Source organism: Lepidochelys kempii, chromosome 3 (assembly GCF_965140285.1).
Source record: "Lepidochelys kempii isolate rLepKem1 chromosome 3, rLepKem1.hap1, whole genome shotgun sequence".
Taxonomy (NCBI): Eukaryota; Metazoa; Chordata; order Testudines; family Cheloniidae; genus Lepidochelys; species Lepidochelys kempii.
The window spans coordinates 211,052,294-211,070,013 of record NC_136382.1 but is presented as its reverse complement, the minus strand read 5'-3'; the positions used below and the strand labels follow the sequence as shown (position 1 = coordinate 211,070,013).

At 51.0% G+C, this 17,720-nt stretch overlaps 3 protein-coding genes across 4 annotated transcripts in view; 2 read left to right on the top strand and 1 right to left on the bottom strand.

The window, feature by feature from the left end:
- The window catches only part of NINL (ninein like), a 76,904-nt gene extending 72,303 nt beyond the window's left edge, over positions 1-4,601 (top strand). Inside the window, exon 24 of the mRNA XM_078852386.1 lies at positions 4,339-4,601. Coding sequence (XP_078708512.1) covers positions 4,339-4,341 — 3 coding nt within the window. The 3' untranslated portion in view covers positions 4,342-4,601. The remainder of the gene's footprint in view (positions 1-4,338) is intronic.
- On the bottom strand, positions 2,058-7,132 carry GINS1 (GINS complex subunit 1). Of its 2 annotated transcripts, XM_073339965.1 has the most exons (7): positions 6,970-7,126; positions 6,579-6,643; positions 5,062-5,157; positions 4,400-4,490; positions 4,086-4,202; positions 3,367-3,441; positions 2,058-2,253 (listed from the first exon to the last, which is right to left on the bottom strand). In XM_073339965.1, exons 1-7 carry the CDS (start codon positions 7,042-7,044, stop codon positions 2,185-2,187), a joined length of 588 nt encoding a protein of 195 aa, XP_073196066.1. In that variant the 5' UTR covers positions 7,045-7,126; the 3' UTR covers positions 2,058-2,184. The 2 variants fall into 2 exon arrangements, with proteins under 2 accessions (XP_073196066.1, XP_073196067.1); XM_073339966.2 differs by lacking the exon at positions 4,086-4,202 and having other exon boundaries at positions 6,970-7,132.
- Positions 7,133-13,834: 6,702 nt separating this feature from the next.
- The window catches only part of ABHD12 (abhydrolase domain containing 12, lysophospholipase), a 50,783-nt gene continuing 46,897 nt past the window's right edge, over positions 13,835-17,720 (top strand). Inside the window, exon 1 of the mRNA XM_073339952.2 lies at positions 13,835-14,104. Within this exon, the coding sequence (XP_073196053.1) occupies positions 13,953-14,104 (152 nt within the window). The 5' untranslated portion in view covers positions 13,835-13,952. The remainder of the gene's footprint in view (positions 14,105-17,720) is intronic.

The window sequence follows — 17,720 nt, the reverse complement described above, 5'->3', positions numbered from 1 at the left end:
GTTTGTCCATTGTGCATTTGCAATGTGTCTGGGACTACATTGCAGCTGACTTCACAATCCAGCAGGCATCGGATTGGTCATTGCAGCTCTGGTATTAGCTCAAACCTGGCAGGTGAGTGGCTGGTAGCCGCCTTGTGCGATGCATGTGCATGGAGAGTCTGGATCTGCTCATGTGCCCCTGCCAGTATCCTCCTCTTCGCTGAGCGTCTCTACGGCCTCAGTCACGGCACATGCTGCTGCTGCTTCTTGTGTTCCTAAGTGGGAGGCTGGGCAGCTGGTCTGCACGAGTGGCTGTCAGGGGTTGGATCCTTTCCTGCCCTGGCCGTTTGGAGGTATGGCTCTAAGGGTAGCGCTGTTTCTCCCCACTCTCTCCTGTAAGCTGGAGCCGTGTGGCGCACAAGGAACCCATCTCTAACCAGGGCCTCTCTTCTATCTGCAAAGTTACCTGTGAACTCCACAGTTCTCTGCTTGTAACCCAAGTACCTCATCCCTCTTCTGCTGCTTGGTTTTGTTTTAAAAACCTCTTTCGCAGCACTTTCCTGCCAGGCGGGGTCATAGGGGGTTTACCAGCTGTTCCGGGCATTATTTCTGGCGACAGCCTCACTCACTCATCCTCCTCCTTCCTGGGGCAGGGTCAAAAGCTTTACCTTCATTTCCTCCCGTTTCTCTGCCAGGCCAGTTACACAGACCTAGAGCGCCCCTCCGTGTCAGGCTGTGGAGGCTGGTTGGGGGAGGACGCAAGTGCTCCCAGCAGGCCACCGAGGAGCCTATCAGCACTGTCGGTGGTGGGGGAGCAGCTCAGCAGCCCCCCTCCTAGCAGGGCCCTATCCTGGCCTGGCACTGACTGGGGATAGAGCCAGGCCCCAGGGTCTGCCCAGCAGCAGCGAGTGGCTCTGAGCGGCGCTGTGTGGGGGGCGTGTAGAGCCAGTCCTCGCGGTGCCCCAGGAGCAGGAGCCATGCATCATCCTGTAGGGCAGTGAGTGGAGTCTGCATACCCCACCCCCAGGCTCAGCGTCCCTCCCTGCCCAGCATGATGGAAGGAGGAAGAGCAGGCACCAGTGTCTTGTCAGCAATACCCCAGCAGAGCCCCTCAGTGTAGGGGCCATAGGAGCCACCAACTACATCAGCTAGGGCCTGGAGCCAGGCCTCTGATGGTTCCCAAAGAACAGCAACGCATCCCTCTCGGCTGGGCGATAGAGGAGCCTGGCATCGAAGGAAAACCAGGGGGAGTCCAGCCTTTGGGGCTCTATGGTAGCAGGGGCTGAGTGTCCCTCGTTACAGGGGAAGGGAATTGCCTGGCATTGATGTTAAAGTGAGGGGGAACCAGGCCCCTTGGTCTCCCCTGCAGGCCTGGGTAGCTGCCTGGTAGTGCTGGTCGGTGGGGCCCAGCAGATGGGGCTGGGTGTGTGGCAGGCAACTTGCTGAGCAGCTGATGTCCCAGCACAGGGCACTGCAGGGGAGGCAGTACTAGAATGGTGTTCATGCAGGGAAAGGGAAGGGGGTTAGGAAATGAGCCACCTCTGGGGCTGAAGGCAGGGGCCCCCAGGGAAGGAGCCATGAAGACAGGTGGGGGCAGAGGGGCCACCTAAGGGGCCTGGTGTTAGGGCTTTCAGGGATCTTGGCTGAGGGGCAAGACCAGCCAGGGCTAGGAGGGTAGCAAGGGCCAGGCCAAGGAGCAGCCTGGGGTGACTCTTGTCTCCTTCAGGCTGCTGTCCCTGGCAGCAAGAGGCCCCATGAACCAGAGTTGTTGCAGAAAGATTAGAGAAAAATCCTCTCTGGGGTTCCAGGTAGCTGGCTCTGTGCATCCAGGGGCCCTGAGTGCATCACTCGCTGTCCATCTCACTCATCCCTGCTTGAGTCGAAGTGCGAGTGTAAAAGCACAGAGTTGCCAAAGGGGACTCACACAGGTGATGCCCCAGAAACTACTTCAGACTCTTTGAAACTACTCAGTTGCCAATTGGCATCACTTTAAAAATGCTCCCCAAAGCCTCTGTGTATTTTCCAACAATTAATTGTTCCCCCCAGGGCTTTGCAGACTATAGCAACACACGGACACATTACACTAGAAAAGCTGTATTTGCCACTGCTAAAATCATCACTACAGTTGGTTTGATTTCCTTCATACAGAGAGTTTGTCAAGGAAGGAGGGTCGATGGAGGCTGGCCCACAACTCCCACACTGTGTTCATGACAGAACGTGCTCCAGAACTCCTTGTCTGATTAACTGTTCGCATTTCCAGCGTGGTAAAAAATGCTGAAAAACAAACACACCTTTCTGAGTTCAAGGCAGACCTATTATGTGAAGACAGCCAGTTCTGCATTTGTAGCAGATACTTGTCTTGACCAGAAGCACCAGGCTGCACGTTAGGGACAGCTGGAGAGGGCAGCAGAGCTAGATTTGCGCAGCTGCTGAGTCCTGTGTGGAAGCAGTAAGCGCTCCGTGTGAAAAACGACTATCTGCTCCACTTACTACTGGGTGGACAGTGGCCGCAGTCAGGGAAGCAAGCATTCCGCCCATAGTAATGGTTTCAAACCAAAAACCAGAATTACACCCCCCCCCCTTCACTATTGGGCATACACCGCGGTGGGCAAGCTTTTTGGCCTGAGGGCCACAGGGGGGTTGCAAAACTGTATGGAGGGCCAGGTAGGGAAGGCTGTGCCTCCTCAAACAACCTGGCCCCTGCTGCTGCCGCCCCTTGTCCCCTGACCGCCCCCTGGGACCTCACCCCCTATCCAACTCCCCATGCCCTGACTGCCCCGACCCCTATCCACACCCGGACCCCACCCTCCCCATTCCCTGACCACCCCATCCCCTGCCTGCCCCCCAGAACCCCCTGCCCCTTATCCAAGCCCCCGCTCCCCACCCCCTTACCATGCTGCTCAGAGCTGCAGGAGCTCGCAGCCACACCGCCGTGCTCCCCGGCAGGAGCAGCGGGCCAAAGCACTAGCAGAGCGGCGAAGTGAGCCTGCGAGGGAGGGGGGACAGCAGAGGAGGGGCCGGGGGCTAGTTTCCCCAGCCAGGAGCTTGGCCATAGTTTGCCCACCTCTGGCAAACACATGGGCAGAGCCTCAGCTGCTGTCAACTATTACAGCTCCGCTGACTTCCACGAAGCTATGGTATTTTACTGCAGCTGTGCCACCCTGAGTAGATCACAACGGGCTCTGGGATCCTTCAGAATCAAGAGCGCTCACTGGACGGTCAGTTAGCCCCCCTCATGCCTTTGCCCAGAACAGCATTATGTGAAGGATTCCAAAGAAAGCGCTCCCCGCTGGGGCAGGAGAGTATGATTGTCTCAACTTGTTCCTACACAGGTAAGGGTTCAGTCATTCGGTTTTAGTAACAGTCCTGCTCTCTTGGCATAGGTACCTGGCTATTCTTCTTCAACAGAATTGTTGTACCGTCGTCAATCTCAAATTCTCCATGATCCTTTAAACACCGAACCTAAAGCAATGAGAAAAAAGCGTCTCCTTCAGCATCAGCAGATCAGGAGATGCACAGGGACAGGAGTACCAATGTCACAGGCACAGAATGCAATGTGTGTGAACCAATCACTATGTACTCTTGTTGCATGTCACCTGGGCTGTGTTTAAGCCAGACACACTCACGCCAGCCCAACAGCATCTCACATAAAACAGGGAACTGATATGCAAAACCAAGCAACCTCAACCTTCGTTTGTGTAAGTTCCCTGTTTGGCCCACCTTGCTTAACACCAGCACCCCCATCACATTATGTATCTCGCAGTAGAATGAATTAAGGGGTGATCAGGAGTCTCTATGGAGATGAGGGAATAAAAGCAGGAGCACGGCGAGAAGGAGTCCTAGAACCAGAGGGCGTATTGAGCACATTCGGACCAGAGTTTAAGGGAAAAGGAAGAGCAGAGCCTCCTGGCATTCAGCCACTACCTGCACATCTTCAAACTCTTTGCTGCACAAGCTACCAAGTTGTCAGGTGTTGCTATGCAGTTTTATGTCTTCAAAAAGAGTTGAATGTGGCTCACAAGTCTTGTGTTGCCAGCCTGGGTATGCGCTTTTAATATATAGTTCCACGCACAAAGCTCCTTCAGAAGCCCCAGCCTTGCACTTACTTCGATGTATAAGCTTTTGGGAGGTTTCATGTCCTGTGTAAGGTCCAGCCCTTCCTCTCCTCCTAAAGACCTCATGTAGGTAGCAAGAGACTTTTTATACTGATTGAACCACTCCGTCTGTAGACATAAGAACACTAAACTAAACCAACAATCCGACAGGGACACAGGAGCTCAATAATGAGCACACATGCTTTAAAAAACACAGCTTGTAGCCACTTTAAAATATTTTTCACTGCCTTTTTATATCTTCCAGTAGAACTTCCATTCTACCCTGAGTATTATACAAGTCAAGTTTATAACAAAGCTGGGCTTACTTCTTCAGCGGACATGTGAAATCGGAGGTCATTTGGCAAGACACTGCCATACTCCCACCTGAGGGCTCGGATCCGAAGCAACCGGTCATACCTGGAAGAATTAATTAGGGATTAAAACCACTGTGTTCTCAATCAGAAACAGACGTATTAATCCAAAAAGGAATCTGAACTCAATCCCCTACTTATACCAGATCTGATGCTCATGAATAAAGCATAAAACCCAGTTATTCTAGTCTTCCCTCCATAGGCCTACCAAAATCATATATTTAAATAAAAACAAGGCCCCTATAGAATAAGGGAAAACAATGATACAGAGACCTTCCTGTATTTATTTTACTACATTTGTCAGGTGCTTGGATACTATTGGGAAAAGAATCAAGGCCAGAATTTTCAAGCGTGGCCTCTGATTTGTGTGCTTAGTTTTTAAAACATACATTGCAGCTTGATTCTCAGAGGTGCTGGGCACCCACAACTCCCACTGAAGTCCCTGGGACCAGCAAATGCTCAGCACCCTTCGAAAATTAGGACCACGGCATCTCAAGCTGGACACACAAAATCAGAGGCAGCTCTTGAAAAACCAGCTCTTTGTCTACATAACAGACCATACTCCGGTCACAGACAAGTGCTGTGAAAGCAAGATACACCTTCCATTAGAAACTTACAGATATGCAACAACACATCGTCGATTTCGCAGCAGAGAACAATGACGAAATTTGATTGTTCGGATTAAGTCACTTCGTCCTGATTTAGCCTCATTTCTGGTAATAAGACAAAGGGAAACAGTATTACATTACACTGAGACCAAGAAACTATCAAGCATATATTCTTCCTACTATTTTCCCCAAAACTACACATTTACAAAGCTCAGATGCAGTTTAGTTTAGAATTTCTCTGGCCCTTTGCTCCCACCTCACCACAATCTCGTTTTTATCCCACTAGGAGCTACATACTAATGTTCAGCTAAGTAAATAATCTCTTGACCACATGGGCTAGTTTGCTAGCTGTTTTGTGTGTTCACAGAACTAATTTTTCTGGCACTGGGTGATTTTGTTCTTGGAAAATACAAAACAAAAAAAGAACAAAGGCATCCAAATAATTGATCCTTGCTGCTTATCTCATGCACATGCCTCACTCCATTTTAAAACATATTTTATTAAATACAACTGAAACAGTGACTTTTTTTTCAATTTTGTAAAAAAGTGACATTTAACAATGCATCCCCTTTCCTATATTTGGGGATGCAGCCTTAGGTCAGTAAGTGCATTATGTACAGCTGAGTGAATCATCTATGGTCACGCAGTTTCACATCACAGATACGCTGAAAATGAAATTTGATTAATAGCAGCGCGATTTTTTATTCGGTCCAGTCCAAACTTTTGGACGTTTTGGTGAACATGTTTAATTCAGCTGCTTGATAAATAATTGGATGCAAAGCTGTTCTTAAAGATGCAGCATGCTGGTCCCTTCAGTTAAAGCCCGAGTTTCTAATCCACAATTCCAGGCCTTCCAATGAAGACCTTGAACAACAGGAAAGAGGTCACATCCCTTGTACGTCAGCCTTTTTTTTTTTTAAGCCCCCTGCCCCAAAAATTTAGCGCTTCTTTAATTATCATAAGAGAGACAAAAAATGCACAAACTCTAATGGCCTCTTTAACACACGTGAATACAAAGAGGAACATTCCTGTGTTTGGTTTCAGAGCAGCAGCTGGGTTAGTCTGTATCCGGAAAAAAGAACAGAAGGACTTGTGACCCCTCAGAGACGGCTATTACCAGCAGGAGAGTGAGTTTGTGGGGGGGGGGGGCGCGGAGGGTGAGAAAACCTGGATTTGTGCTGGAAATGGCCCAACTTGACGATCACTTTAGATAAGCTATTACCAGCAGGACAGTGGGGTGGGAGGAGGTATTGTTTCATGGTCTCTGTGTGTATATAAAGTCTGCTGCAGTTTCCACGGCATGCGTCCGATGAAGTGAGCTGTAGCTCACGAAAGCTCACGCTCAGATAAATTGGTTTGTCTCCAAGGTGCCCCAAGTCCTCCTCCTCCATTTATTTGGGCATAAGCTTTCCTGAGCTGCAGCCCACTTCATCGGACGCGTTCATTTCTAAGTAAGAGGCTTGCTTTCCCTTTCTTCTGGTGCGCAGCCCGCTGGCCAGCCTTTCCTCCCAGGCACCCACGCTTACACATCAGCCTGGTTCTGTTCATACAGGGCTTTCATCTCCTCAAGGACTTGCCGGAGCCCATCGTCCTGCAAGAGAGGAATTCCGGGAGGTCAGCAGGTAGTCGGGGTCGGCGCGGGGCACAGGCAGAGCCGCCCGCGCCGGGAACGGGAGCGAACTCCTGAGCCCCGCAGCGCAGCGCAGCGCAGGGCAGGGCCGGCGCGGGAAGGGGGCAGCGGGCGGGCCGGGCCCCGGGCGGCGGGACGGAGCCCGCCCGGGCGCCTCGCGGGAGGGGAGCGGTCTCCGGAGGCCGGCTCGAGCCCCGCCCGGGGGCCGCGGGAAAGGGGGGCGGGAGGCTCGCCGGGGCCCTCGCGCAGGGGCGAGCCCGGGCCCCCGCGCAGGGGGAGGGGCTCACGTGGAAGGCGGGAAGGTGCCCGTCAGCGGCGCGGTGCAGCCCCCGCACCAGCTCCGCGGCCCGCTCGGCGAACATGGGAGAGGCGGACCGAGCTGGGAACCGCGCCCTTTGGCCGCGGGAGCGCGCCGCCGGCCGGCGCCGCCAATGGGAGCGGCGGGAGAGGGTGGCCACGCCCCTTCCCTTACAGACGCCGGCGAGGGACAAACTGCCCCGTCCTGCCCTTCGCAACGTCCCGCCCCATGAGTCCGGGCCCCGCCCTTCTGGGTGCCGAGGGGCGGGGCGTTCCGTCGCCCCGCCCACGCCCTGCGCTGAACCGGGCCCCCCCGCACCTGTCCTAGGTTGGCCAGCCCTGAGGCCCGTGCCAGGCAGCTGCAGCCCCCCCTCCTTCCCGCCCGGCTGGTGGCGGGGCTGGCTGGAAGACGAGCTCTGTGCAGCCCCCGAAGCGGCCGGCCTGTCCCTGCAGCTCCTCGCAGGAGGGACGGCCGGGGGGCTCCGCGTGCTGCCGTCACCACGAGCTCCGGCTCCGCAGCTCCCATTGGCCGGGAACCGCAGCCAATGGGACCTGCGGGGGCGGTGCCTGCAGATAGGGGCAGCGTGCGGAGCCCCCTGGCCCCTCCACCTAGGAGCTCCAGGGACAGGCCGGCTGCTTCGAGGGAGCCCCCCCCGAGGTAAGCGCTGCCCTGCACCCCAACCCCCTGCCCTGAGCGCCCCCCAGGCCCAAACTGCTGCTGCTCCTTGGGTGCGGTGGCCAGAGACTGCCCCAGCAGCGGCCAGTGCGGCTGGCCCAGGGGCTGCCCGAGCAGCCAGCCGCACCGGCTGCTGCAGAAGTCACAGAGGAATCCGTGATCTCCGTGACAGACGTGGACCCTTAATCATGCTGAAATGTATGTAGCAACATTATAGGTAAAGTGATGAACATAAGCTGCAATTATGACCGAAATGTGTTTCCCAGACAAGTCTGTGGAGGGAGTAAACCTGTTTCTCAAAGACAAAGGACAAGCTGACACCTCTAGCCAGGTGCAATCAAACCTGATTAGCAATCACTGGTCAGGTGGCCATTCTTTGGCAGTGAAGGACGGACAGGAACAGATCGATTTGCATTTTAACAAACAACAACAACACAGAACCTCTGTCCCTGTTCCCCATGAGACTCCATGGCTCCATTCTTGCAGCTGGAAGGAACTTGACCAAGGGGGAACACTCAGGAAAATGCATTTCAAAGGGTGACTGGACTGTAAAAGTGAGGGACAAAACACCCTGGGTACAGTCTCTTTCTTTATCTCTCACTATGTCTTTTACCAAGACAAATGAACCAGACTTTGGACTTTGGGAGGAGGTTTGACCTGAGAATTTAGTCAGCCATGTTGCTAGGAGCATGTGATAAGGTTTTTATCTTGAACCAGGTTATTAAGTCTTAGCTACTAGGAAGGATTTTATCTTTATTTATCTTGTAACTATTTCTGACTTTAATATCTTGTACTTGTACTCACTCAAAATCTCTCTCTCTGTAGTTAAATAAGCTTGTTTATTCTTTAATAAAAACTAATCCAGGATTGTGTTTAAAATGAATTGTTTGGTAACTCCGATTAAAGTAGCAAACCATTGTACATTGACAACGGACCTCTAATATCTGAACTGATCACAACAGCCATTTTTGAGGAAAATTTAGGGTCACCCTGCAAATAGTAACCAAGGCGTCTGGAAGCCAAAGCATGGCTGGTGTATAGCTGGCAGGCTACAACTATACACAGACACTCAGGATTTGACCTGCGCCTGCTTGCTGTTTGAGAGTGGCCCAGGTTGGAAGTTACAACAGCAAAGCGTTGTGAGGCACCCCAAGATGCATGTTGACACAACCCTTCACTGATCTGGATTGCACCCCGGAATGTGATAACACATCCTTGCAGGGGATGAATTCTGTGATTATTTAGGTCTAGGTCAGGGGTGGGCAAACTTTTTGGCCCAAGGGCCACATCAGGTTTGCAAAATGGTATGGAGGGCTGGGTAGGGAAGGCTGTGCCTCCCCAAACAGCCTGGCCCCCGCCCCTTATCTGCCCCCTCCCACTTCCCGCCCCCTGACTGCCCCCCTCAGAACTCCCCACCCATCCAACGCCCTGCACTTTGTCCCCTGACCACACTCTCTCGGGACCCCCCACCCCTAACCACCCCCCGGGACCCTATCCAAGCCCCCCTACTCCTTGTCCCCTGACTCCCCCCTCCCGGGACCCCCATCCCTAATTGCTCCCCCAGGACCCCACCCCATATCTAACCCCCCCTGCGCCCTGTCCCCCCCTCCTGAGACCCCACCCCCTATCCAACCCCCCCTGTTTCCTGACCACCCCCCTCCCCGAACCTCCGCCCCATCTGACGCCCCCCCATCCCCTGACTGCCCACCAGGACCTCTTGGCCCCCCCTTCACTCAGAGCAGCAGGACAGGTTTGTTGGAAAGCCTGGGAGCTCAGGAGACGGGCAGGACGGTCCCACGGGCCGGATGTGTCCCGCGGGCTGTAGTTTGCCTATCTCTGGTCTAGGTCCTACAAGATTATCAGCATGGGTGCAAAAGGTTCACCCATCTGGTTCTTGTTGAGGTCTTTAATCTGGAATACTATTGTCACATAAAATTTTATTTTAGAAATTTTTGCTTAGATAATGGCAGTGAGCCCATAGAAAACTACTGAACCAGTAGTATGACTACTATGAACACCTTCCTAAAGTCTCAAAGACTTTGATTCTGGATATGGTGTGATAACAAATAAACAATTAGAATTGACAAGATACATTCTTTGAGAATCCTGAGATCCTTTTAAACTGTGTTCTTCTAGGCAGTGCTGGAGAAGTGTATTGAATACAATCTCTTTAAAAGAATCTTCATACAATTTTAAATGGTCTTTTTTGTTTATTTGTATGATAGGAACGAGACAGGAGAGGAGGAAAGTAATCTTTTTTTAGCTGTTTATCATCTGTAGTTAAAATATGACCAAAGCAAGATTATATGCGTAACTTTTCCAAATCTATATTAAGATTGCTGTGTTAAAATGTAACTGTACTGGAAAAAAACAAGTGACAAATATGTCCACAAGTCTTTAATTTAAATGCAGTAACTTTTCAGATAGCTGCAGAGCTAACTGGGATATAAAGTCTCCAGCTGTGACAAGGAAACTTGTATTATCAGGCAGAGTGATTTGAAAGATATTAGAGAGGCAAAGTCGGTGACGTAATATCTGGTGAAAGAGACAAGCTTGTCTCTCTCACCAACAGAAGTTGGTTCAGTAAAAGATATGACCTCACCCACTTTGTCTCTCTAATATTCTGGGACCAACACGGCTACAATGTTGAAAGATAATGGTGGGAATATGAAGTAGAAGGTGATGTTTAATGATTGTGCAGGGAACTAGAAGAACATAAAGAGCGGCCATACTGGGTCAGACCCTGCTCCATCTTGCCTAGTATCCTGTCTTTGACAATGGCCCATACCAAATCTTGAGAGGGAGTGTACAGAACAGGGCATTTATGGAATGATTCACCCCCTCTTCCACTTCTGGCTTCTGGTAATCCAGTTTAGGGTCTCCCCAAGCAAGGAGTGCATTCCTTAACATGTTGGGTAATAGGCATTGATGGACCTATCCTCCATTAACTTATCCAGGTCTTGTTTGAGCCTAGCTACACTTCTGGCAATCATAACATCCCGTGGCAATGAGTTCCATGGTTAGGTGTGTGTTGCATGAAAAAGTACTTCCTCTTGTTTGTATTAAACCTGCTGCCTATTCATTTCCTCAGGTGACCCCTGGTTTTTTGTATTGCGTGAAAGGGAAAAGATGATGGGGTCTACGGATCCCACACTAAGGGTAAGGGAGTTGTGGAGCACTATTGGGCCACAAAGGCCCTGTGCCTTAGCAGCTGCAGACCATGCTCCAAATGGAGGGCCTGCTTCAAAGGGGACTCTGAGAGGCAAGCAGGGGGTGAGTGAAGGAGAAACTGTCTGCAGGAAAGCAGCCAGGCTGTAGCTTCTGGGATAGAGGGATCTACGGGGAAGAAACTGGACTGTGGGTAAGACCCAATGGAGAGGCCAAGGGCTTGACCCCTTCTCTCCTCCCCCTTCTTTCTGACAAGGTGGAGCAATGAATTGGGTACTAAAATGTGAGCTGGGAAGCCCCAACTGACTGTCTGAATTATTGAGTTTGTTTGAGCAATCATCTGCTGAGAGGGAAGCTGAGTGCTAGGACCATGCCCCAAACTGAAGAGAGAACAAAAGAAGTAGGAAGTGGCCCAGGGGAGGCTGGCATGTTGTACCAGCCAGAGGAGACTGAGCCTCCCCTTCCCCTGTGGGCCCTGAACTGGGACCTGGTGGAGTGGGAGGGCCTGGGTCCCTCTACCCTTCTCCCCCCTGCAGCTGACCAGGGGACTGTGGGGAGCACTGGGGAACAAGGGATTGTAATAGCTGCCAGATTGCCCTCAGGCCCTCAGATTGCCTGGCAAGACCATCCCAAAACTAGGAGACTGAGCCGTCGCCTGTGAACTAGGCCTGCTGTCTCTGAGTGAAGCCCACTACACTAAATATCATTTTCACTTTCTCCACACCATTCATGATTTTAAAGACCTCTATCATAGTCACCTTCCTTAGTCGTCTCTCTTCAAAGGTGAACAATCATAATCTTTTAAATCTTTCTAATCTTTCCTTGTGTGTAATCTGTTCTGTGCCCTGGATCATCTTTGTTGCCCTTCTCTGAACTTTTCCAGTTCCACTATATCCTTTTTGAGATGAGCAACCAGAACTGGACACAGTATTTAAGGTGTGGGTGTACCATGGATTTATATAATGACATTATGATATTTTCAGTCTTATTTTCTATCCCTTTCCTAATAGTTCCTAACATATTGTTAGCCTTCTTGATCATTGCTGTGCATTGAGTGGAAGTTTTAATAGAATTATCTATGATGACTCCAAGATCTCTTTCCTGAGGGGTAAGAGCTAATTTAGAACCATCATTGTCTATGTATACTTGGGATTATTTTTTTCAATGTGCATTACTTTGCATTTATGAGTGCTGAATTTCATCTGCCACTTTTGTTGCCCCGTTACTCAGTTTTGTGAGATTCTTTGTAACTCTTCAGAGTCAGCTTTGGACTTAACTATCTCAAATAATGATATATTGTCTGCAATCTTTGCCACTTCACTGTTCACCCCATTTTCTAGATCATTAATGAATATACTGAACAGCAGAGGTCCCAGTACAGATCCTTGGGAGACCCTGTAGTTCACCTCTCTCCATTGTGAAAACTCACCATTTATTCCTACCCTTTGTTTTCTATCTTTGAACCAGTTGCTGATCCTCTTATCACATTACTGCTTACTTTGCTTAAGAACCTCTGGTAAGGAACCTTGTCAAAGACTTTCTGAAAGTCCAAATACACTATATCCACTGGGTCAGTGACCTTGGTCTATGTTTGTTGACCCTCCTCAAAGAATTTTAGTAGATTGGTGAGGCATGACTTCCCTTTACAAAAACTGTATTGACTCTTCCCCAACAAATCATGTTTATGTGTCTGATAATTCTGTTCTTTACTATAGTTTGTACCAATTTGCATGTTACTGAAGGTAGGCTCCCTGGCCTGTAATTGCCAGGATCTCCTCTGGAGCCCATTTTAAAATTTGGGGTTATGTTAGCTACCTTCCTGTCATCAGCTACAGAGCCTGATTTCAGTGATAGGTTACATACTACAATGATCATTTCTCCAATTCCATATCGGAGTTCCTTTCAAAATCTTAAGTAAATATCATCTGGTCTTGGTGACTTATTACTTTTTAGTTTTTCGGTTTGTTCTAAAATCTCCTCTATTGACACACGAATGTGGGATAGTACTTCAAATCTGTTGCCCAGAAAGACCGGCTGTAATGTGGGTATCTCCCCCTCATCCTCCGCAGTGAAGATTGATACAAGACTTCAGTGTGCAAGAAATACTACTTCTGTTGTTCTTTGAGTGTTTTATTCCCTTTTTATTGTATAGTTTGTGGGTAGTGAATCCTATAATATTACAGAGAGATTTTTCATTACAGTTTTCACTGACTCATAAAATATTCTAATTTTTTTCTTTTTGGGTGAAACTTCCCAGACTTCATTTCAGTCTAAAGGTGATGTGTGTGTGGGGGGGGTGGACAGAAAGAAAGAGACTTCACAGAGACCTCTTCCCAGAGTTTTGAGGTTTGACAAGGGTATTTTTTTTGCGGGTGGGGGAACAGTTGGACCTGATCAGCTGAATTTTCTGAAAATTCAGGCCCAGGGTTGAAGTCAGGGGGGCTCAGTATTTAGGGAGGGATGCTGTGATTTTCCTCCTCAGAAGGGTTGATGTATGATTTAACTAGGAGAGGCATGAGGAAAGCGGCCTGCTCTGGACAATGTGGGGGTGTCGTCACGCCTGCAAACCCCCCATTGCACGGCCCTGGCAGGGAAACGTGGGTGCCAAGGAGGGCTGAAGAACCCTGGGTTGACATTTTCTCTTCTGGTGGTCTCCGTAGCTGCCCTGTGGGAGGGGCAGGGAGGGTAGGGGTGGCCACACGCGGTGCAGGGGGGGCAGGTCTGGGGGGGGGGAGGGGAGGGGATGGAAGAGCAGCCTGCGTTGCCCCACGTGCCCAGACCCGGGAAGGGATCTTCCCTCGCGCTGCCTGTGGAGGCCTAGATACCACCCCCACAGTGCCCGCTTGCCCCCACTCAAGATGGCCGCCGTGGGCTTGTGCCCGCTTGCCCCCACTCAAGATGGCCGCCGTGGGCTCGCTAGCCATCTTTGGTGTGGGCAGGAGAAGCTGGGGCCACCCCCTGCGCCCCTAGCGACGGGCCGTGCCGTCACGTGGTCTCCCCGCCGCCTCTGATTGGCGGGGGCGGGCCGCGGCCTCGCCGCTGCCGGTGCGATGTAGGGAAGGGCCGGGGCTGAGCTCGGGGACAGGAGCCGCCGCCCCCGGTGCTGCCGGCGAGAGACGGGGCCGCGGGATGAGAAAGCGGAACGAGGCCGTCACGCTGGAGCACGAGCGCCCCGCCGGCCCGCCCGAGCCGGGCTGCAGCCTGAGGCGCGGCCTGCGCCTGGCCGGCGCCGCGAGCGCGCGGCCCCCCGGGGAGCCGGCCATGAAGCGGCCGCTCGGCAGGTGAGGGCGGCCCCGCGTCCCTGCGGCGCCCCGGGCGAGCCCGGCCCCGGCGGCCCCCTGGTGGCGAGCCTGAGCCGAACCCCGCATCACCTGCCGCGGGGGCCGGGGAGTCCCAGGCCGGGCCGCTGCGGAGCCGGCGGGCCCCGGGGATGGGCGGGTACCGGGCTGCGGCTGGGGGCGCAGGGGCCCTTGCCCCCGGGGTCCGTTTATAAACCCCCGCGCTCGGGCGGACTCCGGCCTGGCCGGGCTCTGCTGCCTGGGGGCGCGTCCCCCTCCTTCCCCCCCCCCCGCCGCGCGCCCCTTGGGGCGTCCCCCTCCTTCCCCCCCCCCCGCCGCGCGCCCCTTGGGGCGTCCCCCCCCCGCGTCTCTCCGCGGCCGCCAGTGGCCGGACCCGCGCTGGGAGTCTCCTCCCAAAAGCCGAGGCCTGTCGGGGAGCAGGGCGATGGCGATCTGTCGGAAGAAGCCCGGACCTCCCCGAGAAAGGGGATGGTTTTCTACCAGCTGACCCGCGCTCAGGGAGGGGGTGGCCGGGGGGGAAAGGGTTGGTGCTGTTGTTGAGTTCTGGGAGTGAAAGAAAATAAACCGGTTGAGAGTCATCCTTCCCAAAGGCATAGCCACGCGCCACACAGTCCATATGGAAAAATACCACTGCAAAGTGAGGTTTTTGTATTATGTCTACGAACAAACAGATCTTCCTGATCTCCCCCGCAAAAGGGGTGAAGTGCAATGCTGTCCTGTAATAGGCAATACGCTTATCAATGAGAACTTTATTGATGCATCTTTTCCCTTCAGTTTATCTTTTGTAAATGCCCAAAGGTATTTTATAATTGAGACAAGAACTTTGTGGTTTGGGTTGCTGCAGCCAGATTGTATTTATGAAGGATAAAACCACCCTGTAAAACGTTGAGTGCCTCTTGGAATCCTACAGATTATCCTTCTCTTCTGTTGCCTAATTACCAGATAAAGTTTTCATTTATCTATTTTAAAAAGTTATTTTTGTTTAGTCATTTCTCTGTACTGAGGCAAGCTTTTGTGCTGTTTCTGCAAATTTTGGTTTGAACACTGTCGATGAAAGAGGTCTTAAAAGAGAAAATACTTATTGGTAGCATTTTTGCTTAAATTTATGACCTACAGCTAACAGGTGGAGCTGCTGTCAACACTGTGGTACATTAGCACAAGTATTTGATGATGGAGGATGGCATTCATTTGATCTTGCTTCGGATTGAATAACTGCACAGTTGATCAGCTTCCCTTAGTTTTCTATTTGTGTAACAATTTTCAAATCTAATCTATGTCTGAATAGATTACTTTAAAAACAAGTGTTGCTGGAATTGACCTGTCATTTATTTAAGTCTGGTTTTGGTGACTCTCTAAAACAGGACATTCTGGGGCAACATCTGGGAGATTAAAAAAAATAGTTTTTTATTGCATTACCTATTAAATAATACAGTATTGTTAATTGATATTCATTTTTTTCTGGGCTCAAATTGTCAATGTACTGTAATGTTTATACTATACAGATTAATTTATATAAATTGTTTTGGAGAGGGATGTTGAAGGAAACTGCAAGTTTTGGCAGCTGGATGGGGGACATTTAAGGTTTCTGGAATCTAGAAAGGTGTGTCAGACAGTTTGGTATTGTGGGATAAGCATATTAGCAGTATGTTCCTGATTAAGTAGTCATCGGTGAAATAGTTCATGACCACCAAAATGTTAGTGATAGATTTCGGAGTCAGAATGATTTTGGAGGAGAATGGGGAAGTCTGCATTTCTCAGAATTCTTGTCTTGGGCCTGGTCTATACTAGAGTTAGGTTGAAGGAAGCCGCCTTAAGTTGACCTGTTAATGTATGTGTCCACAATACTGGGTCCTTTATGCCGACTTAAATTGCCTCTAATGTCAACTTCTGTAATCCACCTCTGCGAGAGGCGCCGCGCTTAATTAGATTTTCATGGGTCGACTGTGAGGTAGTGCAGACGCAGCATTGTGTAATTCGACTTAATTGGCCTCTAGGTGGTGTACCACAATGCTCGTCTGTGACCGCTCTGGAGATCATTCTCAACTCTGCTGCACTGCAGCCAGGTACACAGGAAACAGACCCTCCCCTGCTAAAGCCCCGGGAATTTTTGATTTCCCATTTCCTGTTTGATCAGCATTGGGAATGTGCCAGCTTGAACACAGCTGATCATGGAGACTACACGCCCCAAATGCGCTCCAGCCTGGTCTGCAGAGGACGTGATGGATCTCATTGCTGTGTGGGGAGAAGAGTCTGTGGAGACAGAGCTCCAATCCAACAGAAGAAACACTGCGATCTATGCGAAGATCGCTCGTGGAATGAGGGAGAAGGGCTACATGAGGGACGGACAGCAGTGCAGCGTGAACATAAAAGAACTTCGCCAAGCGTACCAGAAGGCAAGGGAGGCAAACAGTCATTCTGGTGCTGAACCCCTCACATGCCAGTTTTACAGCGAGCTGCATGCGATTCTTGGGGGTGACCTTACCGGTACCCCCACAAGCAACGTGGACACCTCACAGGTGTGACTCTAGGACAACAGGGAGAACGATATGGTGGATGAGAAGGAGGAGGAGAATGGGAGACAGGCGAGTGGTGGATCCAGTCTCCCTAAGAGCCAGGAAATATTTTTAACCCTGGAGCCCTGTGGGTCGTAGGACATCATGGTGGCTGACTGTGATGTCGGGGAAGGCACCTCTGGGGAGTGTACAGTTACAATCAAAGTCCAATTAAACTTTAGCGGGCACACACGTTCTGTGGTATTGCATGTTTACTGTGAAGAAAAAGCAAAGTTCTGTGGTTCTCAGTTTACGAGAGGCTGCTCCAGCTACGCCCCCGGAAAAGACTTTTTATGTGGACTGGGATAGCTTGGGAATCCTCCATCTCTAGGAAACTTTCATGGAGGTACTCTGCAATACTTTGCAGAAGGTTTCTGGGCAGGGCAGTCTTATTTCTTGGACATTTTCCCACACAACTGCTGAATTAATTCGCTGGCATCATTGTGGTAACAGCATAGCAATATAAGGACCAGCATCTCCTTCCTTTTTGCCTCTGTTACTCTCAGGAGACTGATTTCCCCTAGGTGACCCTATGTGATACGGGGGAAGTTCTCATTAAAAGTGCGCTTACAAGAATAGGGCGGGGAAGCATGTAGACCCACCCCACCCCCCACATTCCGGATCGCCAAACCACACGGCCGCTAATGTGCCTTTACTATGCTCGGCATAGGTCAGTAAGTAATTTAATGGCTGATATTCTCACCACCTGTGAGATTCCGTAATTTGGGAGTGAAAACGTTCCCCCCTCCGCCCTGTTTGTAAACAGCTTCCTTTGGTGCTATGGGAAGGGGCAATTGTTCGACTAGCTACCTCTGCTCCCAACATGAGCATGCCATAAACTTCATTAAAAGTGTGGTCACCTATGACTCGGGGTCGTGGTGGGGGCGCTACTCGCCATGGCTGGCACAGTGAACCGTTGCGGGTTCTGATTATGGCTTGCACCTAGTGAAATAAGTTTTGTTAATGAAAATGTCCTTGCTATGGAAACATTTTATGCATGTACAATGGTACCTTTTTTCCCATGACTGACAGCTGGAAATGTATCC

Coding starts and splice junctions, on each gene's coding strand:
- GINS1 (XM_073339965.1), bottom strand. CDS start 7,044: ATGTTCGCCGAGCGGGCCGCGGAGCTGGTGCGGGGGCTGCACCGCGCC. Junction 6,644..6,969: donor GGCACCTTCCCGCCTTCCAC/GTGAGCCCCTCC, acceptor CCTCTCTTGCAG/GACGATGGGCTCCGGCAAGT. Junction 5,158..6,578: donor GAACAGAACCAGGCTGATGT/GTAAGCGTGGGT, acceptor TCTTATTACCAG/AAATGAGGCTAAATCAGGAC.